General features: G+C 42.2%; 3 protein-coding genes across 3 annotated transcripts; 2 read left to right on the plus strand and 1 right to left on the minus strand.

Moving 5' to 3' along the window:
- Nucleotides 1-370: 370 nt before the first annotated feature.
- LOC135613507 (small ribosomal subunit protein eS27y-like) lies at nucleotides 371-1,230 on the minus strand. The gene is made up of 4 exons (XM_065110541.1): nucleotides 1,093-1,230; nucleotides 878-979; nucleotides 747-775; nucleotides 371-642 (listed from the first exon to the last, which is right to left on the minus strand). The coding sequence occupies exons 1-4, from the start codon at nucleotides 1,093-1,095 to the stop codon at nucleotides 516-518; spliced, it is 261 nt and encodes an 86-aa protein (XP_064966613.1). The 5' UTR covers nucleotides 1,096-1,230; the 3' UTR covers nucleotides 371-515.
- Nucleotides 1,231-1,635: 405 nt separating this feature from the next.
- Nucleotides 1,636-5,901, plus strand: LOC103987971 (histidine biosynthesis bifunctional protein hisIE, chloroplastic). Its single transcript, XM_009406456.3, has 5 exons — nucleotides 1,636-1,894; nucleotides 2,320-2,565; nucleotides 2,655-2,750; nucleotides 2,915-3,066; nucleotides 5,409-5,901. Exons 1-5 carry the CDS (start codon nucleotides 1,730-1,732, stop codon nucleotides 5,614-5,616), a joined length of 867 nt encoding a protein of 288 aa, XP_009404731.2. The 5' UTR covers nucleotides 1,636-1,729; the 3' UTR covers nucleotides 5,617-5,901.
- Nucleotides 5,902-7,514: 1,613 nt separating this feature from the next.
- LOC135614954 (chalcone synthase 2) lies at nucleotides 7,515-9,238 on the plus strand. The gene is made up of 2 exons (XM_065112852.1): nucleotides 7,515-7,800; nucleotides 8,094-9,238. Exons 1-2 carry the CDS (start codon nucleotides 7,623-7,625, stop codon nucleotides 9,092-9,094), a joined length of 1,179 nt encoding a protein of 392 aa, XP_064968924.1. The 5' UTR covers nucleotides 7,515-7,622; the 3' UTR covers nucleotides 9,095-9,238.
- The last annotated feature ends 16,860 nt before the right edge of the window (nucleotides 9,239-26,098 follow it).

Genomic DNA, 26,098 nt, shown 5'->3' on the forward strand with positions numbered 1-26,098 from the left:
GACCTAAAAGTTATATCATCTTTTTTAACCCAGTAACATCTTTTTTTGTAAGTGGTCCCTTGAAATTACCACCACCATGCAGTTGTAGTTATGCAGATATCAGAAGACGAATGGTCAAATAAGAGGGACTAACACTTACTGCTTTCAAAATTAAGAAAATTAATGATGAATGCAGTATATATTATGGGAAAAAAGTAGCTTATAGCTTTTGAGCATACAAAATAAATATATGGTGACATGTTGGTTTTACTCATTCAACTAAGACAAATAATAAAAGCTAACAATTGTTGTAGCAATCCAATCATAACGACCATAATTCTGCAAGCACATTCAAGTTACTATATGAAAAAGGAACAAACAAATTCTACTCTGCACTCCAATAAAACATCATATGCATTATATCTTGTCCTTGCTGACCACTTAGATAAAGATAATACCAAAACGTAGCATAATTTTAATTCCAAGTTTGGTAAAAAAATTTGCCATAAGAAAGAAAGAAAGATTACAGAGAAGGCTCAGTCGCCCTTCCGCCGGAAAGAGCAACCCTCAGTGAGCCTGGCGCGCCCGCCGGTTGGCTGGCACAGAACGGTCTGGCAGTTTCCGCAAACCACCACAGTCTGCGAGTGGCTAAACACCGTAGTTCTGCAACATTCAAGCAACGATCGGTTCAAGAACGACGCATAACCATAATGGTCAAACGGATACAATATACACCATCAACTACACTTAATAGATGCAGAACTTACATGTTGAAGCATCCTTGACACTTCACATCCTTCAACAAAATAAACGAGAAACGAAAAACATGTATCAGAAGCTAAGATTACGTGATGGAAGGAGAAATTGAGGAACTTCACGAAAAAAAATTGGGGATCACCATGAAGAAGGAATTGGGAGATTGAACGAGACGCTTGAGCTTGTGCCTCCTCTTCTCAAGCTCCGCGGGGGGATTGAGCAGATCGACGTCGTTCGGTAGAACCTAACGATCAAGAACGAATCAGAGAAGTCGACACTGATGCTGAAATTTAAGCCACTAATACAAGCAAAGAAAATTCACCAGATACAAGAGTGAAGACGTCGAGAAGAACTCACCATCTCGTCGAAGCCTTCGGCGGCGACGGCAACACCACGAACCCTAGAACCGGAGTCTGACTCTTGGACCGCGCGTCTGATTGCGGCAGCAAAGGAGGAAGGGGGTCATTAAATTAAACGGCCTTTATAGGAAATCTGAACAAGCATCGGCCGTAGGATCGACCTGCGTTCGATCTAATGCGTTGATTGGCATATTTCATCACTAGCCCAAGAAGGGTATCCGAACCGCAATTTTGGTTCGACGGGTGCGGTAAGTGGCCCACTAATCTTTGCGACGTGCGTGACATTCGAACCGAACCGGACCGCTTAAATTGATTCGAGTCTCCGATCTGCAAATGTCGGGTCGACAGGTGCGATAGATGACCTACTAATGTTAATCAAACCCGACTTCTTTAATTGATTCGGGTTCGACACGGATTAAACCTAAATAGGCCAACGTTCCATGTCCAGGAGCGCTAGGATCATCAAGATTACGGGTAACCGTCGGCTTCGCGTATGATAACGATGCTGATATGAAGATTCGTGCGTCGACGATGTGCGGAGCATACGTCGGAGGGGGGCTCGACTATAGCGTTTCTTTAGGTCCCATTTCCGGTCTCGTGTTCTGCCCAATCTTTTTGGTCGGGGAGGAGCTGCCATGGCGGCTGCTTCTCTCGTCCGTCTCTCTTCCTTGAGCTGTGGCGCGGGAGATCGCCGCCTCTCGAGTCGGAGGTATTGCTGGAACCAGAAGAGTTGCTTGAAGATCGCCGCTTCGTCGTCCGAGCGATTGTCTCAATTTGCAGCCGAAAAGCTTACCCCTAAGGTAATCACTGGAACCATTGATTTCCATACCCTCCTCCTAGTAGAATTTCAGTTTTAGGATCCAACGCTAGTGGTCTCAATCGCTTCAGGTTGAGAGCTATCTTTAGGTTTTAGCCGTTCGAATTTTCATTCTTTTGTTATTTGATCTCGGTATCTTATGTTGTGTGACTATCTCTTGGGTTGTTAGATATGCCTTTCGAATTTTCATTCTTTTGTTTTGTTTTTAAGTAAAAATTGAATCTTCCATTCTCAGTAGTAGGAAACTTGGAGAGTCTTTCGTTTTGTTTCGTTGCAGCTTAATTTGCGCACAAAGAAAAGGAAAAGACTAAAAAAATACATTTTTGGTAATAATAAGCATGAATTTTAGGTTTCTTCAACCCAAGAAAATGTTACATTGATTTATTGGTGTGGCCACAAATCTATTAGGTGGAGAGCTTATTGGACAGCGTAAAGTGGGACAGCAAAGGATTGGTAGTCGCTATTGCACAGAATGTGGACACTGGAGCCATTTTGATGCAGGGGTTTGCTAATAGAGAAGCGCTTGCATTGACCATTGCATCTCAGAAGGCAACTTTCTACAGCCGGTCGAGATCATCTTTGTGGACAAAGGGAGAGACCTCGATGAACTTCATCAATGTCCATGACATTTTTCTAGATTGTGATCGTGACTCAGTAAGCTTCTGATAGAAAAGAAAAGATCTATTGTTAATTTTCTTGATTTGGGATTTTATCGAGGTCTAACATTTGCTGCCATTGTTGAGATTATATATCTAGGGAAGCCTGTTGGACCAACTTGCCACACTGGAGCTGAGACCTGTTACTATTCATCAGTTTATGATCTTTTGGATGAACCAGAGGTTTGTGATCTTGATCTTCCTTGTGATTTATTATATCCTGCATTTAGTTTGTCCTTTAGTTTTTTATTTTAGTTAAAGCAATTCAAGAAGAGGTTGCAATCTGCTCTCTCATAGTTCTTGGCATATGGTCATCAAATTTTATCTAACTAAAAGGTTTGTGATAGTCCAAACAAGATCGGCTAGCATCTACGACATTGTATTCGCTGGAGGCTACAATTTCACAGCGTAAACTTGAAATTGATTCATTGCCTAATGGGAAACCATCATGGACAAAGAAGCTATTTCTTGATGAACAGTTGCTTTGCTCCAAAGTCAGGTATGGATGAGATTTCGTTGTTTCAATCGCATTGGCATGTGTTGACTACTCTCAAATACACAGCTCCTAAAGGTCCTGTAAAATTGAGTATACAGTGTGTGCATGCTGCCATGCTTGGGAATAAGTTTTAACTTAATTCTGGAACAAAGACTAGTACTTTACAAACTCATCTTAGTTTGACCAGTTATATTTCCCTGAATTGATTGCAGGAAAAAAATCTCTGTAGCCAACTGCAAATAGTCAAGGCACCATGGCTGGTTGTTGTCTTTTCTTATTAGTATTTTGTGTGACGTTAAAATTTATTCACATCGGCTACACTGTGACCAAACTGTCATTTCTGTGTCTGTCAAGTGGTTGATTCACTTTCAGAATGTGAAAGCAAGCTGACTTGAAAAGTTTTGACCTAGTTTAAAGTAGTAAGGAACCTGCTAGTTGTTTGATTGAATATGCTGTTAATTTGTGCTTTTCCTTTGATCTATATATGTCATTACTATTGCAAAAAAGAAGAAAAAAAGGAGTAGACCATGAGAAATTGTTGATTATTTTGCAGTTGTTGTGGATTTAATTTTAGCTTCTAGCTAATATTAAGGACCAAATGGATTAGTAGTTTCTGATTTAGTGGTGACAGACTTCTCTCTCTCTCTCTCTCTCTCTCTCTCTCTCTCTCTCTATGTGTGTGTGTGTGTGTGTGTGTTATTTGTATTCTTATTTTCTGAGTAGCTTAAATGAGAATAAATATGGAATGAGTTGAGTTGGCTTTCATTAGCCAAGTGTTACGGAAATGTAAGAAGCAGCTCACTCAATGAAAGAAAATATGAGAATTATGAGATAAATCATGTGTGTTCTCTTTTGGGGAGGGGTGTGATGCAGGACAGGTGTTTGATTTTGTTAATTTAGTAATAATGTGGAAGTATTATATATAATATAGGGGACAGATAAGTTATTATGAAGTCTTAATAGTCATGCTTTAATATATAATTTGTTATGTATTATATATAACATGTTATGTATTATTGGTCATCATGCTTTAATACAAGAGACTTGGGTAACAGTTTATGTACCAACATATTTCACTTCTGTCAATTGACTGTGCTTCCAAGTAAAAGTTCAATTATTATTCACTGGGAATCTGTGTTTGATTCCCGAGTAAGTTTCTGAATTAATTTATAAGTGGACCAGGTGCATTTTAGAATATATGATTTGTTTGTTCTGAACATGGTTGACTAGCATTGACAGTTTTCTATGACATGTACATCCTGATTATCTTGTTGTTATCTAATATTCTTCTCTATCTTAACATATATAACCTGATTGCAGCAGAGACACACTATAGCTGATCGATATAAGCTTCTAAACCTACTTTATGCCACAGATCAAGACCCAACTGATCTTTTGGAAACCCCAGGGATAACTCTCGTATCCTGACATTTATATGTTTTAGCATGCCTGAATTTATTTGTCTAAAGAAAAAGAGAAAAATATAACTTTATGACAATCAACTGTGAAGAAAATTTATTTCCCAGTATGAGCAGATGACAATTAAAATTTTTGTATAAGAATCATTAATACCCAAAAATTATATCATAATTTATTTTTATATATTTTCAAGTGGTTTTGGTAGACTTTTTTGGTTTATGCTTGTCTCTTGTTAATACTTTCATGTGGTATTTATTTATTTATTTATTATTCTTTGGTTAACAATAGACCAAACTGATCTAATTCATGCATTGTTATAGTATGATCTGATAGAGGAATTTTGAGGGAAAGGCGTTAAAGATGTGTTAAAAGGGTAGAGAGGGAGAGGTGAGGGGTATAATAAGATTTTGTTGATTTGTTGAACTAAGTGTATCATATTATGTCAGTGACTTGATAAGTTGATTTGTTGAACTGGAAAACAGCAACATGTGTTAGGAAAGAATACAACAGGAGTTTGGACACAATTATACAAGGCCCATGAATTGAAAAAGGTTGCATCGTTAGGCTGATGGTTAAGCAATTTGCATCAGAGGCTTATGAGAAATCCCGTAGACTCCAGTTGTGAGGCATTGGTGATGGATCTCTGCTCCAGATCCCTTTTACTATGGCTGTACTGATAAGCCACAATTTGGCACGGTGGTGGAGTTTGTTTCACTTATATCACTATATAATTAATTGTGAAAAGTTCAAAAACCAGTAAGGAAATATGTATAAATAATTCATGTGAATGGAGACAATTTCATTATCAGTACTGTGTTAATAATCCATGGAATAATTTAATACCAGCTAAACTCTTGCCCTTTCTGTAGTTTGTTTCTAAACGATGGATTTAATCTATTTCTTCCCTTTGATTATGCATTGTGCAGAGAAGAGGCAGGGGAACTTGTCCAGACATTGCTTGAGAACGAGGACAAGACTCGTGCCGCATCTGAAATGGCCGATTTGCTATACCATGCCATGGTATTGCTTAAGCTGAAGGATGTCAAAATGGAAGAGGTCCTTGAAGTCCTCAGAAAAAGGTTCTCACAATCGGGGATCGAGGAGAAAAACAGCCGAAAGAGTCCTAGCAAATAAAGCTGAATCGACTCATTGACTTGGAGAATCTTTATTCTTCAAAGCAAGCATTCTGCATAACCTTTTGCATTTCTCGCATTTGCTGATACTCTTTTGCATGTCTAGTTTTGGCTAGTATTTATCATCCATTTTGTTTGGATATGCTACTGCTAGAAATGTTCCTTTTTCCTGTTCTTCCAAGAGGTTCCTATTTGTGACATTTGGTTATTGTATCGAAGAGTCCCACCATGTACTATTACCATCTGTTTCCACAAGTTTGATGAATCGAATCATATTTAAATTTGAGTTAGAAATGTGGAAGCTCTATGCAGGCAAACTTGTCTGATATATTGAGGGGAGCATTGAAACTTTCACGGAAGTGGAGATGATGATAACTACACTGTCTCTTAACTATGTATCTTACAATGAATCGATTTCCTCCATTGATTTGGAGTGGCATCCTGATTCTTCATTAAGTGACGAGAAACAAAAGAACATAGAGAGACGAAAGGCAAAAAGAAATATCTCAGCTGCAAGAGTACATTCCCACAAGACTATCGTACCTGCGGCATTTGAAGCGGACCGAGACATCGCAGCTGCTTCATGGCTCCTCAGGCGACGTTGCAGACAAAAAGGAGTCAGATAACAGTGGAACCTAAGTTTTCCTTTCCTGAGCGAGAAGAAGAAGAAGAAGAGGTTCAACCGCCAGCAATAGTGAAATAGGTGCCCAAACGTGACGGCTCATTGAGTTGATAGCTCAGCTTGTGGCTCTCACCCATGCCAAACTAATGCTTGAACCATTGCTCTCATAACTGTAGTTGACAGAGCAGAAATGGGTGCTGAAGACTAAGACAGAGAGTTTGATTCTAACGAGTTCATGCATGAATTCCATACCACATAGATGGATGAAGATGAAGCTAACTCAGCCGAAGAGAACTGGTTGTTGATGTGAATTAGGTAGCTCGCACAGCGTGCGTTGGCAGCTCAAGCTGTGGCCTCCATCGAGTCTCCCAAAGACTTCAACCAGTAAATGAAGCACAGGAACAAAATGTTGCAACTAAGCAATTAATGAGTTCAATTGCGTGAGAGAGATGAGCAATACATCAGTTGATATATTACCTTTGATGTTGGAGAGTCTTTTACATAATCATTTAGAGCACAGATCTCAACGTGATGACACCGACGAATACTTTAGAAAAATCGGATATGAAATTGAGATAAAAATGTGGATGGTGACAACAGCTAGATTCGCATCTTCTGATTTGTTCGGCAGAGAATTCGATGAGTTCAACGTGTCGTTATTGATGCCCACGACTTAAGGCAAGACCGACGAAGGCGCCGTGGCGAGAGACGTGCGGTTCGGCCTTTCGTAATACGAATCGTTCCTCAAGTCATGGTCACGAGGCTTCCCTGCTCCTCGTACGTGTTTCTTAGGTTGCCTCGAGACCAGCGGTCGGAGACAGCGACGGCTCCTCAGATGGCCTGCCGCCACGCCATCATCGCTGCCCCCGAACGGAACGCCTCCGCACGTGCGACTCGCAGGCCATGAAGTGAACGAGAAGATACTCTGCCTATTAAAAAGGATGTTTTTATGATTCTTTTAATATTTTGATAATATATTATCATAATTTTAAAATTATATAAAATTTAATTGTTATGAAAATGATTTAGATATTTTTTATACAGTTATTGTTAATTATATAATTATGTGTTTGAATTCATTGTTACTTTCAATTGAAGTTAGTTGTTTCTTTCACGGGTTACAGGACTTCAGCCGGTGGAAGGAAGGGTGACGGTGGCGTGGCACGCAATGTGCCACGTCTCCCACCAAACTTTCCCTGCTCCTCGTGGCTTCTCATCTGCCCGTCCCCATTCGACGTGCCTCGACTATAAATCTCCCGGCGCCGTCCGTCGCCGCACCGTATCATCTGCAGGACAAACCAGCGCTACACCTTGAGCTACTACTCGCTACTGCTGCTGCAGCTCGCTTGTGGCTGTCGGTGAGGGTAGCGAGCGCAGGAACATCCATGGCCAAGGTGCAGGAGATCAGGAGTTCGCAGAGGGCCGAGGGGCCTGCCACGGTGCTCGCCATCGGCACCGCCACCCCTGCCAACGTCGTGTACCAGGCCGACTACCCGGACTACTACTTCCGCATCACCAAGAGCGAGCACCTCACTGAGCTCAAGGAGAAGTTTAAGAGGATGTGTGGGTGCTCCTATTTCTCTTTGTACTATTGATCTCTTTACTATCTAAAGTACCATTGCTTGATTAAAGCTGCTTTTGTCATTTCTATGAACATAGAAGATGACAAAAGCCTTAAGAAAAAGAAAACTACTATTTCCTGAGAACAAAAGACATACATCTAGACACTGTTCTTCTTCTCTGAAACTAGCTAGGAAGAAGGACGGAGGTAAAGGCGTGTGGTTGTGATCTTTGTAACGCACGCATGCTAATGCAAGTGACCTGGTTTTGTGTCTTTTGACTACATGGTTGTTCAGGTGACAAGTCTATGATCCGCAAACGTTACATGCACCTCAACGAGGAGATCCTGCAAGAGAACCCTAACATGTGCGCGTACATGGCGCCTTCGCTGGACGCCCGGCAGGACATCGTGGTGGTGGAGGTGCCGAAGCTCGGGAAGGAGGCGGCAGCCAAGGCCATCAAGGAGTGGGGGCAGCCCAAGTCCAAGATCACCCACCTGGTCTTCTGCACCACCAGCGGGGTCGACATGCCCGGGGCCGACTACCAGCTCACCAAGCTCCTCGGCCTCCGCCCATCCGTCAACCGGTTCATGATGTACCAGCAGGGCTGTTTCGCGGGCGGCACGGTGCTCCGCCTGGCCAAGGACCTGGCGGAGAACAGCCGCGGCGCCCGGGTGCTCGTGGTCTGCTCCGAGATCACTGCTGTCACCTTCCGCGGGCCCTCGGAGTCTCACCTCGACAGCCTCGTGGGGCAGGCTCTGTTCGGCGACGGCGCCGCCGCCATCATCGTCGGCGCCGACCCGGACCCCGTCACGGAGCGCCCTATCTTCCAGCTCGTCTCCGCCAGCCAGACCATCCTCCCCGACTCCGAAGGCGCCATCGACGGCCACCTGCTGGAGGTCGGCCTCACCTTCCACCTGCTCAAGGACGTGCCCGGCCTCATCTCCAAGAACATCGAGAGGAGCCTAGTGGAGGCGTTCAAGCCGCTGGGGATCAGCGACTGGAACTCCATGTTCTGGATCGTGCACCCCGGCGGACCAGCGATCCTCGACCAGGTGGAGGCCAAGCTGGGCCTTGAGAAGGAGAAGATGAAGGCGACGCGGCAGGTGCTGAGCGAGTACGGGAACATGTCCAGCGCATGCGTGCTCTTCATCCTCGACGAGATGAGGAAGCGATCCGCCGAGGACGGAAAGGCAACCACCGGGGAGGGGCTGGAGTGGGGGGTGCTCTTCGGGTTCGGCCCGGGGCTGACGGTGGAGACGGTAGTCTTGCACAGCATCCCCATTGCTGCCCGATGAAAGGACGAGAGAGACTGCCATGCATCCAAGCTAGCTTTTCCCGCTGCGGTCACGGGAATCTGTCCTTCATGCTATGATGTAATGTATTCATCTATATTCACATAAATAAATGCACGCGTCTGTGCATGTTTCGTGGCGCTTACACATCTCTTCTCGTTATACTTTGTTGTCCGACCATGCCAAGCCGTCGCATTGCACGGCAACGGTCGACATGGGTTGAACCCATCTTCTAGTATTGAACCACGTGGCAGCTTACATAAGCAGCTAAGCAAATACTGCCATGAGACGTAATCAATTCACTGCATGTCACTCGCAGTCGAGTCAGACGATACGGTGACAACTACGTGACGACTGGACCTCTCGGTCGGCACGTGCTTCGATCGACGTGTTAGTTGGAGCTGCGAGCTTAGTGTGGTATACCTACCTATCAAAACTTTCATTATAATCATAATTTATAAGCATAGATTATAATTAATGTGATAATTGATGTTTATAGATCAAAAATCTAAATCAATATGCCTAATATGATATTTCTATTGAGACATTCGGACTGTGAACGTCATATACACCCTCGAATATAATGAAAAAAATAATAATATAATGGTATTATTATATATGCTTATTGTTCGACCTATTCAATTAAAATTTAATAACTAGTGTTATATTAAATATTCTTAGTAACCTAAATGAGATATTTTATAGTATGCTTTAGTAATTATCGAGAATAAGTAAAAATTAATTCATGATAATGATTATGTGGGGGAGAAAAGGTGGCCACGGAACTTTCCTAAACGTGGGGAATGAACCACCGTAGCTTATCTTATGGCGATGGAAAAACGGTGAAGTAGAAATATTAGAACACTCTCCTTTCCTTAACAACTTAACTTGAAAATGATTGATCATCAAATTTACAATATGTCTCATGGTATGGTATATGATAGGATCTCATTACGCTGGCGCCGGGGAGTTAGCACAGCTAGAGTCGATTCCAAATGCACATGGTCATTTGGTCTAGCACTCGGGTCTCAGAAGCTGGTGTCGATCGTCTCATGTTTGGTGTAGCCCTTTGTCTCAAGGTCCTCGATGCATAGGGTCTTTCGCGTCTCCGCTCGTGCGTCAGGTCGGGTTGAAATCTTGTCTCCCGAGGCTGGTCTTTTTTGTCCTCGGGCTCCTGCACACAGGTCGAGGTCAGGAGGGAAGTTTCCCGATCCGACCCCTCCGATGTTTAAGTTAGCTTTTTGTTGAATGAGTGAGAGTAGAATGCGTGAGTCAAAAAGCCTCTCCCGTGTTAGCCAAGCGATGGGCTTTTTATGCCTGCCTGTGGGGTTTGGCTGTTCCCAGCCTCTTAATGGTTGTCGCCATCTTAAGAGGCGAACCCATACCTTTCACGTTGACACTTGTTGTCCTGCGAGGCGTCGCACCTAAGTGGAGTTGTCCCTGCCTTTGTCGGGTGGAGGCATACTCGAGCGATGCCATTCCATTCTTTGCGGGGACGATGTCGTCACACCTTAGCAGCGTCGTTCCACTCTTTGCGAGATGACGTCATACTCGAGCAGGGTCATCCCAACCTCTGCAGGGCGACATCGTACTCAAGCGGTGCCGTTGTCATGCTCGAGTGGCGTCGTTCTACTTTTCGCAGGACGATGTTGTACTCGAGCGACACCATCGTCATACCCGAGTGGAGCCATTCCACTCTTCGCGGGACGGCGTTGTATTGACGTGGTGTGCCACACTGACTCCGAAACTTGCTAGTCATAGGTGCCCAGCAAGCCAATCACGTGAGTGATGGCACGTGTGACTTGATACAGAATCTTTTTGCTTATTATATTTTGGCGTATATCACTTTATAACTATTGTATAAATGCATATATATATTGTGATGTCCTTGGATTTGTGTAATGGGAATCGGATCGTGATGATATCACGATAATGAGATCGATTCACCTTTAAACACATATCCTAAGTAATCCCGGTCATAAGTTACTCGAGAGGGACATAGTGATAATAGGATAGACTGGTGTGCTGTATACCCGTCCATATGATGGATGCAACTGGTCTCATAACTGCTCGTGTAGGGACACTAGGGATACAGTACAGGTGCTCATTGGAGAATGAGTTCACTGATTGATCCGCTTACGGGATGCTGGATGGTTGATGATGCCTTATTGTCAGACAGCGATTCCGTAGTCCTAGTGGTGTATCTGGTCCTTAGACTTGAGACACCAAGGATGTCTTGTATGAGTGCTCCACTCTTTGATACCAGACTTATAGGTTTGGTTGTCCCAGATCTAGTACAGCTGGTCATTGGGAGTGGTAGTCGACCTTACGAGGGCTATTGAGTGTCGACAGAGGATCATCCACTCTCGGCATCATGAGAGGAATATCCCATGTGTTCTTGCTCAGACAAATCCCTGGCCAGGGTCATTCGGGTTGAGAGAGAAAGAGTTCTCCGGGAGAATCCGATTAGAGCGAGACTTGAGTAGAAACCGTATGGGTCTGACAGCACCATGCTCGATATACGGTCTCTGGGATATTAGATGGATGAGGGACTATAGGTACATGGTAACTGAGGACAGACAGGTCCAATGGATTGGATTCCCCTGTATCGTCTGGGGACTACGGCGTAGTGGCCTAGTACGTCCGTAGTCGATGAGTCGAGTGAATTATTACAGAGATAATAATTCACTGAGTTAGAAGGAGTTCTGACAGGTATGACTCACGGCCAGCTCGATATTGGGCCTAGAGGGTCACACACATATGGTAGGCATTGCGATGAGTAGAGGTTCGGATATGAGATATCCGACGGAGCCCTTGTCTTATTGGATGCAGATCCAATACCCACTAGGGAAGGACCCATTAGGGTTTGACATGAGATCTCTATAAATAGGAGGGATTCACAACCTCATAGGCTAGAGTCTTTGCTTGCCCTTCCTATTCTCCTCTCCCTCTCCACCTCAGAGTAGGCCTGGAGTTTTGAGGAGCGTTGTCGCAACCCTGCTGTGTGGATCACCGCTAGAGAGGAGGACGCTTGACCTCCTTCACCCTCTCCTAAGAATCTGCAAGGAAACAAGGATATACGATCTCCCTAGGTAACACAATCTCTATACGCAGTTTTGTGTTTTGCGGATTTTTGCGCACCAATCTTCGCACGACGATGAACATCTTTTTGGGAATCGGGGATTTTTGTTTTCTTGTTCTTCTGCTGCGCATATGATGTCGCCCCCCATGATTTCCCAACAGTGGTATTAGAGCCAGGTTGTTCGTGCGAATGATTGGTTTTGAATTGCGTGTGTTGTATTTAGGAAGAATATTGACGTCAAAATCGTTGACGCAAAAGCGAGGAAGGGCAGCAACAGTTGCCGCCCTCGATCTGCATGCCTGCAGCCACCTGCAACGGCACCCACAGCCGCAGCCAGGCAGCACAGCGCCGGCGCATGCGCAAGCGCTGTGCCTGCAACAGCCGGCTGGCAGTCTGCTTGCAGCAGGGTTGCTGCTGGCGGGGCTGGCAGCCCATGGGCAGAGGCGCCGCAGGGCAGCGGCGCCTGCCGCCGCTGCTCCCGCGGGTGAAACCCCCCCACAGGGGCGGTCGCCCGGCGGTACAGCACCGTCTGCGGAGGCAGCGGCGCCCGAAGGGGGCACCCACTCGCAGCGGCATCGCCGCCAGCGGGCGTGCCGCCTGCAGGCGAGGGCAGTGCCCTCGCCCCGCCACACAGGCCGCCGCCGGTAGGGTGGCGGCGGCGGCAGCCGCGAAAAGGGGAAAGGGTATTAGGATTTTCTGGGCAAAAGACAGTTTTGCCCCTCGGAATTTGAGAAATTTCAGTTTCTGTCTTTTATCCAAATTATGAAAATACCATTGAGAAATTCCCTACATGTCCCTGATTTTAGAAAAATATTAATTAATTAAAAGGTTTAGTTGATTATTATTTTTATTATTATCTAGTAGTCCTACATGATGATGATTATTTATACATGTGATGTATGATGTGTGGACGGATGATCATGGACCGTGTGATGTGTGTACTTGTGATTATTATTATTGAGGTCTGCGAACCTCCATTATATTTCTCGTTTATTGTCGGGCATACGTGCCTATGATTAAGTTGTAATCACATGAAGAGGCGCAGCGGGAGCGTGGATGCGATAGCGGGACCCATGAGACGGACGATCGTGATGCATGGAGATGCATCAAGATGTCGACGGAACCGACGAGGACGAGATGGACGATCACAGGGCATGGAGATGCACCGTTGCACACATAGATCTTGATGTGAGTGATTAGGCCTACTGGCTCGGGCCTAATCATATTAGGTTGTGGTCCATGATCATTTGATGTGATTGCTTATACACATACTAGATATGTATATATATTTGCATGCAATGTAGATATATATTAAATATGTATATGTGTGACATGTCATATTAGGAGACCAAATTATATAAACATCTCTCGATAATATTAAGTCGGTAAACGTGAGGCAATTAGATTGACCCATGTGGCCTTCCATCGTTATGAGTAGGAACCGATTCCTGGTGTAGGTTGAGTTGGTCGAGTCCCTCGAGACTCACCTATATCGCGATTCGCTATCTTGCTTACGACATAGAGATGTCACCGGTGACCTGAGGGCATGGTATGCTTGGTTGAGTCCCTCGAGGGTATATCATCAAATCAGACTCATCTTGTAACGAAGGTGTTGATTTAACCGAGCATCATGGTTGGTCGAGTCCCTCGAGGCCATGGTGATTCGGAGGCCGAATAGGATGGGAATCACAAGGAGTTGTGATCGGCAAGAGTTGCCTACCTTTTAGGCTTAGTGTGATTGGTCGAGTCCCTCGAGGTTACACCAAGACGCTGATTGGATCCTGATCCCCACTATAAGTCTGCCGGAGACTTCCGTTTCACGTGCTGAGGGTGTCGCGTGACTCGTTAGTAAAATAGTGGGAGCAAATTAAGATAGAAGTCCATATCTTGATAGTTTATTTCTTGCAAAATCTGCATGTTATTCATTTCTACTACATCTTTATTTTCAGAAAATATCGTTTTCAAATCCCTTACGTGGCATACTTGATGTCAACCGCCTCACTGGTCCAAATTATACGGATTGGCTCCGTAACTTGAGAATTGTTCTCACAGCGGAGAAAATCATGTACGTCCTTGATATAGTGATGCCTACGCCCGAAGAAGGGGCAAGCGAGGATGAGATCGCTCGCTACGTGAAGTACATTGATGACTCCACTCTTGCTCAGTGCTATATATTGGGCTCTATGACTCCAGAGTTACAGAGACAACATGAAAAGATGGATGCCAGATCCATTCTCCTACATGTCCGTAAATTGTTTGAGGAACAGGGAAGGACTCAACGATATGAGATATCCAAGAGCCTTTTCCGCGCTAGGATGACTGAGGGGACACCGGTTCAGAACCATGTCCTAAAGATGATTGAGTGGATAGAGAAACTCACAGGTCTAGGAATGGTCCTAGAGGATAACTTGTGTGTGGACATTGTGCTTCAGTCCCTACCAGATTCCTTTTCACAGTTCATAATGAATTTTAATATGAACAAGCTTGAGGTGACTCTCCCAGAGCTTCTTAATATGTTGAGGGAGGCAGAGAGTACTATTAAGAAAGAGAAGCCAGTTCTCTACACTGGTGAGACCAGAAAGAAAAGGAAAACAGAAAGGTCCCTTAAGAAGGGAAAGGGCAAGGGCAAACAAGGTAAAGCAAATGTTGTTAAGAAAGACCCAGCAAAGGACAAAGGCCAGTGCTTCCACTGTGGTAAAGATGGGCATTGGAAGAGAAACTGCAAAGAGTACCTTGCAGAAAGGGCGAAACAAAAGCTTGATGAAGCTTCAGGTACATTCATCATCAGTCTCCATTTGTCAGACTCTTATGATAACACATGGGTATTGGATACCGGTAGTGCTTATCATATATGCAATTCATTGCAGGTTCTGGCAAGGCCTAGGAGACTAGAGAGAGGCGAGATGGACCTCAAGATGGGTAATGGAGCAAAAGTTACTGTATTAGCTGTTGGCGAGGTCGCCCTACATCTGCCTAGTGGAGCTTTTATTGCATTAGATGCATGTTATTTTGTTCCTTCTATTATCAAAAACATTATCTCCATTTCATGTTTAACAGTTAGTGGATATAAATTTGTTTTTGAGAACAATGGTTGTTCGATATTATTAGATGATAAGATCATCACGAAAGGAACATTGCATAATGGTTTATTTATGTTAGACACCACTCCACATATCATGAATGTAAATGTGTCCAAAAGGAAACGAGATGAGTTGAACAGTGCATACCTGTGGCATTGTAGGCTAGGTCACATCCATGAAAGAAGGATTCAAAAGTTGCTAAATGATGGATATCTAGATCCATTCGACTATGTGTCATATGCAACTTGTGAGCCTTGCATTCGTGGAAAACTGACCAAATCTCTATTTAGTAGAACTGGAGAGAGAGCCAATGAGTTGTTGGAACTCATACATAGTGATGTATGTGGACCCATGTCAACTCATGCCATTGGAGGTTACTCCTACTTCATTACATTTACTGATGAAGTACAAGTCCGAGGCCTTTGAGAAATTCAGAGAGTATAAGAATGAGGTGGAGAACCAGACTGGAAAGAGTATCAAAACTCTTCGATCAGATCGAGAAGGTGAATACTTAAGTACAGAGTTTACTCAGTTCCTCAAGGACCATGGGATATTATCCCAATGGACACTTCCTTATACACCTCAACTCAATGGTGTCTCTGAAAGGAGAAATCGTACATTATTAGATATGGTACGGTCCATGATGAGTTTCGCTGACCTACCCATCTCATTCTGGGGATATGCCCTAGAAACCGTAGCTTACCTTCTGAACAGAGTTCCAACTAAGTCGGTAGTGTCTACACCATATGAGATATGGAAAGGGAAGAAGCCTGATCTTAAGGTTGTTAAGATTTGGGGCTGCCCTGCCCATGTTAGAAGACACAACCCCGATAAGTTAGAATCAAGGACAGAGCGATGCAAATTTGTGGGATACCCCAAGGAAACTTGTGGGTATTATTTCTATCATCTCGAGGACCAAAAGGTCTTTGTAGCTAAGAGAGCAGTGTTCCTTGAGAAGGAACACATTCTTGACGGAGACAGTGGGAGAATGATAGAATTGAGCGAGGTTGGAGAACCAAGCTCAAGCACCACTCTACAGCCCGAGTCTGTTCAGGTACCTAATACACAAGTATCAACTTTACGCAGGTCTGATAGAGTATCCCATCCTCATGAGAGATATGTGGGACATATTAGAGCAGAGGATGTAGAGGATATTGATCCTCAGACCTACGAGGAGGCTATTATGAGTATAGACTCCGGGAAGTGGAAAGAAGCTATGAATTCTGAGATGAATTCTATGTACTCCAATAAGGTTTGGAACCTAGTTGATGCGCCCGAAGGTATTGTACCCATCGGTTGCAAGTGGATCTTTAAGAAAAAGATCGGAGTAGATGGAAAGGTAGAGACCTATAAAGCAAGGCTAGTGGCTAAGGGGTATCGTCAAAGGCAAGGTGTTGACTACGACGAAACTTTCTCACCCGTAGCAATGCTAAAATCCATCAGAATTCTATTGGCTATTGCAGCACACTATGATTATGAGATCTGGCAGATGGATGTGAAAACCGCATTCCTCAACGGGAACCTCGAGGAGGAGGTGTATATGATGCAACATAAGGGATTCGTGTCCAAGAACTGCCCAGATAAGGTGTGTAGGTTGCTTAGATCCATTTATGGACTAAAGCAAACTTCCCGAAGTTGGAACATAAGATTTGATGAGGCAATCAGATCTTATGACTTCGTTAAGAACGAAGATGAGCCTTGTGTATACAGAAAGGTAAGTGGGAGCGCTATCACCTTTTTGGTGTTATATGTGGATGACATCCTCATCATTGGGAATGACATAGGAATGCTATCCATAGTAAAGGCTTGGTTATCTAGACACTTCTCCATGAAGGACTTAGGGGAAGCATCCTATATTTTGGGGATTAGAATCTATAGAGATAGATCCAAGAGGATGCTTGGCTTGTCCCAGTCCAGGTACATAGAAACTATTGTCAAAAGGTTTGGCATGGAAAATTCCAAGAGAGGTCTCATACCGATGAGACATGGGATATCGCTTTCTACGATTATGTCCCCAAAGACTCCAGAAGAAAGGGCGAACATGGATATGATACCTTATGCCTCAGCAATAGGGTCTATCATGTATGCCATGCTATGTACTAGGCCTGATATAGCGCATGCTCTGAGTGTCACGAGCTGGTATCAGGCGGATCCAGGCTTGAAGCACTGGAAAGTAGTAAAGTGTATCCTTAAGTACTTGAGAAGGACTAAGGATCTTTTACTAGTATATGGAGGTAAAAGCCTTAAGGTTGAAGGCTACACTGACTCAAGTTTTCAGTCTGATGTCGATGATAGCAAGTCGAATTCAGGATATGTGTACACCTTGAATGGAGGAGCAGTGTGCTGGAAGAGTTCCAAGCAAGATACCACTGCTGACTCGACCACAGAGGCGGAGTACATTGCTGCATCAGATGCAGCAAAGGAGGGAGTCTGGGTGAAGATGTTCATCACAGATTTGGGAGTCGTTCCGAATAGCGAGAAGTCGACTTCCTTATATTGCGACAACTATGGGGCGATTACTCAAATAAGGGAACCCGAGTCTCATCAGAAGTGTTCTGAGGAGGTTCTAGCTTATCAGAGAGATCGTAACCCGAGGAGATGTAGTAGTGGAAAGAGTTCCATCCGAAGATAACATTGCAGATCCACTGACAAAGTCGTTGTCTCAGATTGTCTTTGAGCGTCACAGGAGTCTGATGGGGATCATACACATAGGTGATTGGCTTTAGGTCAAGTGGGAGATTGCTAGTCATAGGTGCCCAGCAAGCCAATCACGTGAGTGATGGCACGTGTGACTTGATACAGAATCTTTTTGCTTATTATATTTTGGCGTATATCACTTTATAACTATTGCATAAATACATATATATATTGTGATGTCCTTGGATTTGTGCAATGAGAATCGGATCGTGATGAAATCACGATAATGAGATCGATTCACCTTTAAACACATATCCTAAGTAATCCCGGTCATAGGTTACTCGAGAGGGACATCGTGATAACCAGATAGACTGGTGTGCTGTATACCCGTCCATATGATGGATGCAGCTGGTCTCATAGCTGCTCGTGTAGGGACACTAGGGATACAGTACAGGTGCTCATTGGAGAATGAGTTCACTGATTGATCCGCTTACGGAATGCTGGATGGTTGATGATGCCTTATTGTCAGACAGCGATTCCGTAGTCCTAGTGGTGTATCTAGTCCTTAGACTTGAGACACCAAGGATGTCCTGTATGAGTGCTCCACTCTTTGATGCCAGACTTATAGGTTTGGCTGTCCCAGATCTAGTACAACTGGTCATTGGGAGTGGTAGTCGACCTTACGAGGGCTATTGAGTGTCGACAGAGGATCATCCACTCTCGGCATCATGAGAGGAATATCCCATGTGTTCTTGCTCAGACAAATCCCTGGCCAGGGTCATTCGGGTTGAGAGAGAAAGAGTTCTCTGGGAGAATCCGATTAGAGCGAGACTTGAGTAGAAACCGTATGGGTCTGACAGCACCATGCTCGATATACGGTCTCTGGGATATTAGATGGATGAGGGACTATAGGTACATGGTAACTGAGGACAAACAGGTCCAATGGATTGGATTCCCCTGTATCGTCTGGGGACTACGGCGTAGTGGCCTAGTACGTCCGTAGTCGATGAGTCGAGTGAATTATTACAGAGATAATAATTCACTGAGTTAGAAGGAGTTCTGACAGGTATGACTCACGGCCAGCTCGATATTGGGCCTAGAGGGTCACACACATATGATAGGCATTGCGATGAGTAGAGGTTCGGATATGAGATATCCGACGGAGCCCTTGTCTTATTGGATGCAGATCCAATACCCACTAGGGAAGGACCCATTAGGGTTTGACACGGGATCTCTATAAATAGGAAGGATTCACAGCCTCATAGGCTATAGTCTTTGCTTGTCCTTCCTATTCTCCTCTCCCTCTCCACCTCAGAGTAGGCCTGAAGTTTTGAGGAGCGTCGTCGCAACCCTGCTGTGTGGATCACCGCTAGAGAGGAGGACGCTTGACCTCCTTCACCCTCTCCTAAGGATCTGCAAGGAAACAGGGATATACGATCTCCCTAGGTAACACAATCTCTATACGCAGTTTTGTGTTTTACGGATTTTTGCGTAAATCTTCGCACGACGACGAACATCTTTTTGGGAATCGGGGATTTTTGTTTTCTTGTTCTTCCGCTACGCATATGATGTCGCCCCCCATGATTTCCCAACAAAACTTTTCATTGGCGCTGAGATGACTGCAGTCAGGTAATAGTTGACATGCTACCAAATTGTGCCCTATACAATTTGTTGGGTTCAGCCCGAGCTTGGACAAATTGCGTCATTTGAACCCAAATGAAAGAAATTAGAGAGAGAGAGAGAGAGAGAGAAAAAGGGCAAAAGGTGAGGAAAAAAGAAAGATTGCAGGTGAGCGTGCATGTGAGCGAGTGCAGCGTGCAGCGAGCGGCGGCGCACAAAGAGAAATAGAGATAAAAATATTAGCATTTTGAGTTTTTCTGCTTGACGATCGATAGCCAAACACTGTTAGATTTGGCCCAGATTTTATGTGGAGAATTCTTACAGTAAACCCTACAATCCTAACAGTGTTGATCTATACTTTATCCTCTCTATGGTACTTTCCTGCTATATTTATTTTGTGAGATCTAGAATTCTCTTTTGAGGAGATCCATCCTATATGATGATATGCTAAAGCCAAGATCTATGTCCTTGATGTTATTGTGATCCTCTAGTTCTTCTAGAGAAGATTTACTGTAAACCTGTTATCACTATTATTGATAGTAGAAGTTTGAGGTGGACTACGATCCCGTGGTTTTTCTCACATTGGGTAATTCATGTTAAAAAGATTTGGTCTCACTATGTGATTGATTATTTGTTCTATTGGAAAAGAATATTTCGTTTTAATTAGTTTTTCCCAACAAGTGGTATTAAAGCAACAGGTTGTTTTGTGCTAGTTTTTCTTGTGTGATTGAAATGGAGCAGTCAAATGGTATGATTAAATTGAACTCATCAAATTATTCCACTTGGAGGCATCTGATGGAAGATTTGCTGTATTGCAAAGATTTGTATAAGCCTATCAAGGTTAAAGATAAACCTTCTACTATGGACGATGAAGAATGGGAAGTTCAACATAGAAAAGTCATTGCCTATATTAGAAGATGGATGGATATAAACTTGCATGAGCATATTTCAGATGAAACCAGAGCTGATGTTGTTTGGCAAAGGTTAAAAAATCTCTTTGCGAAAAGGACAGTGGGAAATAGAATTTCTCTCCTCAGAAGGCTTGTAAATTTGAAGTATAAAGATTGTGGTAATATTATTGAGTATATAAGTCTATTTCAGAGTCTTGCAAACAAGTTGGTTGCTATGAAAATGAATATAGATGATGAGATGCAAGGATTACTACTTCTCAGCTCTTTACCAGAAAGTTGGGAAATATATGTGGTGACAATTTGTACTCCACGCTAGAGGGGACTCTAACTATAGATATGGTTAAAGACAGTTTGCTAAATGAAGATGTTAAAAAGAAAAAATAGAGTGAATCTACTTCTGGGGCATTTGTTACTGAAAAACAAGAAAGACGTGGAAGAAGTCATAGCAGAAATCCACATGGTTATAGAGGAAGATCTAAGTCTAGAAGAGATATCAAATGTTTTCACTGTAACAGGCCAGGTCACATGAAGAAAGAGTATAGGTTTTGGAAGCGAGAACAGAATGAAATAAAGAAAAATGAGAAAGAAACCAATACAGTTGTTGCTGAAGGTAATATCACTATTGTTTGTGATGAAGGTTGTGTTAGCCTTGTAGCTCAGGACAGTAATTGGGTAATTGACTCTGGTGCTTCATTTCATGTTACTTCTCATGGTGATTTCTTTAGATCTTACACTATTGGTGGTTTTGGTAATTGTCAGAATGGGAAACAATGGTATATCTAAGATTGTGGGTATTGGAGATATTTGCTTGGAGACCAGTATTAAGAGCAAATTGATACTCAAAGATGTAAGGCATGTTCCAGATATTCGTCTTAACTTGATATCCGCAGGTAGACTTGATGATGAGGGTTTTGCACACTATTTTGGTGAAAGCAAATGGAAACTCACTAAAGGTTCTCTAATTGTGGCAAAAGGAAAGAAGATTAACTCTTTTTATGTCATGGAAGCTAAGCTACACAAAGGAGAGATTAATGCAATTCGAAAAGGTAAAAGTATAGATATTTGACATAAGAGGCTTGGACATATCATCGAGAAGGGACTTCAAACTCTTGCTAGAAAGCAGTTCTTACCAGAGTTGCAAGGAACATATCTTAAATCTTGTGATCATTGCTTAGCTGGAAAAACACAGAGTTGCATTTCAGACATATCCATCATCTAGAAGATCAGATGTTATTGATTTAGTTCATACTGATGTTTATACTATGCAAACTAGAACTCTTTGAGGTGCTCTTTATTTTGTTACTTTTATCGATGACTATTCTAGAAAAATATGGGCTTTTGCTTTGAAATCTAAAGACCAGGTACTCGATGTTTTTAAGGAGTTTCATGTCAGTGTTGAAAGAGAAACTGGCAGAAAACTAAAGTGTATTCGATCATATAATGGTGGCGAGTACAGGGGTCCTTTTGAGAATTATTGCAGGTTCCATGATATCAGGCTTGAGAAAACAGTTCCTAAAACTCTTCAACAGAACGGTGTGGCAGAAAGGATGAACAGAACCATTGAAGAAAGGATCAGGTGTATGCTTTCCCACGCTAAGTTACCAAAGTCATTTTGGGGGGAGGCTATGAGAACTATAGTTGATCTGATAAATCTTTCTCCATCAGTTCCTCTGAAAGGTGATATTCTAGAGAGAGTATGGAGAGGAAAAGATATATCTTATAATCATTTGAGAGTCTTTGGGTATAAAGCATTTGTTCATATTCCCAAAGATGAGAGGTCCAAGCTTGATAATAAGGCAAAAGCATGTATCTTCTTGGGATATGGTCATGAAGAGTTTGGGTACAGATTATGGGATCCAGTGAACAAGAAGATTATTAGAAGCAGAGATATTGTATTTCTTGAAGACCAATTGTTTGATGATGGTGATAATATTGAGAAGCTAGAAATCTCTGTTTATATTCCTTGGAGTTTGGGTCCAGTTCCTTCACCTGTAGTTCATGATGATCATGGGGGAGATGAACAAGAAGATTGTGGTGAGAATACCAGTGATGATACACCTATAGTTGATGATACTGAACCAACTGAATAGCACCTCCACTACTAGTTGAGATTCCATTGAGAAGATCCACTAGAGAGTGACAACCATCTACTAGATATCCTCAACATGAGTATGTTATGCTTACTGACGGGGGAGAGCCAGAAACTTACCAAGAAGCTATTCTACATGAGAATAAGAATGAGTGGGTTAAAGTCATGCAAGAAGAGATGAGATCCTTGCTTGAGAACTACACCTATGATTTGGTAAAATTACCAAAAGAGAAGAAAGCTCTCAAGAATAAGTGGGTTTACAAATTGAAGACTGAAAACAATAGCTCACAACAAAGATACAAGGCACGACTAGTTGTGAAAGGATTCAGTCAAATGAAATGAAAGGTATTGACTTTGAAGAAATATTTTCTCCAGTTATGAAAATGTCCTCTATCCGAGTTGTTCTTGGTTTAGATGCCCGCTTGAATTTAGAAGTTGAGCAACTTGATGTAAAAACAGCATTTCTTCATGGTGATTTGGAAGAAGAAATTTATATGGAGCAACCAGAAGGTTTCAAAGTCAAGGGAAAAGAAAATCTTGTGTGTAAGCTTAAGAAAAGCTTATATGGACTCAAACAGGCACCTAGATAGTGGTACAAGAAATTTGATTCCTTTATGATGAGCCAAGGGTATGATAGAACCACATCTGATCATTGTGTGTTTATGAAGAAATTTTCATATGATGATTTTATTATTTTACTGCTATATGTTGATGATATGCTGATTGTTGGCCATGATGTTGGAAAAATTGGAAAGCTTAAAAGAGAGCTAAGTAAGTCTTTTGCCATGAAAGACTTGGGATCGGTGAAACAAATACTTGGCATGAAGATTCTTCGTGATAGGAAGAAAAGAAAGATTTGGCTATCTCAGGAGACTTACATTGAAAAGGTTCTTGAAAGATTCAACAAGAGTAAAGCCAAAGCAGTTTGTTCTCCACTTGCAGGTCATTTCAAGCTTAGTTCGAAATAATATCCTACAAGTGAGAAAGAAAAAGAAAAAATGTCCAAAGTGCCTTACTCATTTGCAGTAGGCAGTTTGATGTATGCTATGGTTTATACTAGGCCAGATATAGCTCATGTAGTTGGAGTTGTTAGTCGATTTCTCTCTAATCCTGGAAAAGAACATTGGGCAATAGTGAAATAGATATTAAGATATCTTAGAGGTACTTCTAGGTTATGTTTATGTTTTGACAGTGATGAACCTGTGTTAGAAGATTACACAGATGCAGACATGGCAGGTGATACTGATTCTAGGAAGTCCACTTCAGGATTCTTGATGACATTTGCAGGAGGAGTAGTCTCTTGGCAATCAAAGTTACAGAATTATGTTGCTATATCAACCACAGAAGTAGAATACATAGCAATTACTAAAGCCTGCAAGGAAGCTTTATTGATGAAAAAGTTTCTATAGGAATTGAGCTTGAAACAGGAAGGATATATTGTTTATTGTGATAGTCAGAATGTCATTCACCTCTCCAAGAATTCAACATACCATTTTAGATCCAAGCATATTGATGTGAGATATCACTGGATTCGTGATGTGCTTGAGTTGAAAGAATTACAATTGGAAAAAGTGTATTCTAATGAGAATGGATCAGATATGTTGACAAAGTCTTTGCCTAAGGAGAAGCTTGAAGCATGTAGGCAAAGAGCGGGCTTGATACAACCCATCATATGAGCTGGAAGGAAAGAATTATTGGGTCCAGCCCATATGTGGGCTTGGACAAATTGGGACGTTTGAGCTCAAATGAAAGAAATTAAAAAGAAAGAGAGAGAAAGGGCAAAAGGTGAGAAAAAAAAATATTGCAGGTGAGCGTGCATGTGAGAGCAGCGAACGACAGCGCACAGATAGAAATAGAGAGAAATATTAGGATTCTGAGTTTTTTTGCTTGACGATTGGTAGTCAAACGTTGTCAGATTTGACCCAAATTTTATGTGGAGAATTCTTACAGTAAACTCTACAATCCTAACAGTGTTGATCTACAATTTACCCTCTCTGATGTACTTTCCTGTTATATTCATTTTGTGAGACCTAGAATTCTCTTTTGAAGAGATCCATTCTATATGATGATATACTAAAGCCAAGATGTATGTCCTTGATGTTATTGTGATCCTCTAGTTCTTCTAGAGAAGATTTACTGTAAACCTGTTATCACTATTATTGATAGTGGAAGTTTGATGTGGACTACGGTCCCGTAGTTTTTCTCACATTAAGTTTTCCACATTAAAAAGATTTGGTCTCACTGTGTGATTAATTATTTGCTCTATTATTTTATGCTATATTGGTTGATATTTTCATTTGAATATCAAATTGATATTTTGATGAGGAACTCATTTTGATATACAAAGAGTTAAAAGAATATTCCGCTTTAACATATTTTTCCCAACACAATCTATCCTTTTCATTTCACTCGGTGTTTAATTAAAAATATTTACATAGTACAACATTTTTATTTGGTTTTACACCATATAGTTTATTTCGTTACGTGCTTATTTCTAACCATCTCAAGCTTTCATGATTCTTGTCAGTGAACAAATAAAATAATAATAATGGTGAAAACATGGATTTGAAATCATAATCCTATTATCAACAATTAAAATTAGTTGTCACTTTCAAAGATTTGTTGAAAAAAGTTTTGAATCCTTTTAGTAAAAATTTATCAAATGAGAAAGATATTTATGTTTATGTTTATTTTCATGGTGAAAATGTTTATGTTTATGTTTAAAAAAAAAGGAAGAGAAAGATATTTATATTTATTTATAAAATAAAATAATTTAAAAATAAAAAAGATTGTAAAATAATGAAAAATTATAAAAATAATAATATCTTATCTATTATGGGCATGCACAGCAAAATCTTTTCCACTAATAGAGCTCCAAGATTTTATCCAACTCTCCAGTGCTGCTCAACGCCTCTTCATCTTTCCGATCTCCTCTTCAGCTTCTTCACCACCACCGCCGGCAGCTGTTGCAGGAAGGAGCAGCAAACAAGGCGTCCCTCCACACCAGACACCAGGAGGCCCGTGCGGTTGGGTCTCATGGTCGGTTCCATGAATCAGCACCACCTGTTCGACGGAATTCCTCAACCACCGGATTCGTGCTTCAGAATTCCAAAAAAGGTGCAATCTTTTCGTCGATCGATATCCAAAGAAGCATCTTTTTGAGGCGTCGAGAGATTTCGATGTCGTGGTCTTCTTATCCCTGGTACACTTTTGGAATCCAGGGTTTTCGTTGGAGGTTTTGGATTCTTTTTCTTTTTCACAGAAAGCTATCGGGTGTTGATTTCGTTTCTGTTGAAAGCCTGTTTAAATTTGATTTCGTGAGTCAGATTTCATGATGATGCAATGTGCAACGGAGAACATAATGCTATCACTTTAGCTTCCATGAATCTTTATAAACTGCCATGTTTGAGTTAAAACATTAAAAAACATAAGTATCTTTATATGCTGTAATGTTTGAACCAACATAACAAGATACATCAATTGGAAAAATGAGCAAGGGAACAAGTCGATGTTTTCCTCAATGCTAATGTACATGTTATAGAAAACAATAGTGATATTTGATGTGGACACCTAGTTGTTGTCTAGATA

The sequence above is a fragment of the Musa acuminata genome, chromosome BXJ2-6 (assembly GCF_036884655.1).
Source record: "Musa acuminata AAA Group cultivar baxijiao chromosome BXJ2-6, Cavendish_Baxijiao_AAA, whole genome shotgun sequence".
In the NCBI taxonomy this organism is placed as follows: domain Eukaryota; kingdom Viridiplantae; phylum Streptophyta; class Magnoliopsida; order Zingiberales; family Musaceae; genus Musa; species Musa acuminata.

Excerpts from the sequence above, each read along its gene's own strand:
- LOC135613507 (XM_065110541.1), bottom strand. Across the intron at positions 776-877 it reads CTCCCAATTCCTTCTTCATG|GATGTGAAGTGTCAAGGATG; the intron begins GTGATCCCCAAT and ends ATTTTGTTGAAG. Across the intron at positions 643-746 it reads TGTCAAGGATGCTTCAACAT|AACTACGGTGTTTAGCCACT; the intron begins GTAAGTTCTGCA and ends TGAATGTTGCAG.
- LOC103987971 (XM_009406456.3), top strand. The coding sequence starts at position 1,730 with ATGGCGGCTGCTTCTCTCGTCCGTCTCTCTTCCTTGAGCTGTGGCGCG. Across the intron at positions 2,751-2,914 it reads ATCTTTTGGATGAACCAGAG|TCCAAACAAGATCGGCTAGC; the intron begins GTTTGTGATCTT and ends GGTTTGTGATAG. Across the intron at positions 3,067-5,408 it reads TTGCTTTGCTCCAAAGTCAG|AGAAGAGGCAGGGGAACTTG; the intron begins GTATGGATGAGA and ends TGCATTGTGCAG.
- LOC135614954 (XM_065112852.1), top strand. The coding sequence starts at position 7,623 with ATGGCCAAGGTGCAGGAGATCAGGAGTTCGCAGAGGGCCGAGGGGCCT. Across the intron at positions 7,801-8,093 it reads GGAGAAGTTTAAGAGGATGT|GTGACAAGTCTATGATCCGC; the intron begins GTGGGTGCTCCT and ends ATGGTTGTTCAG.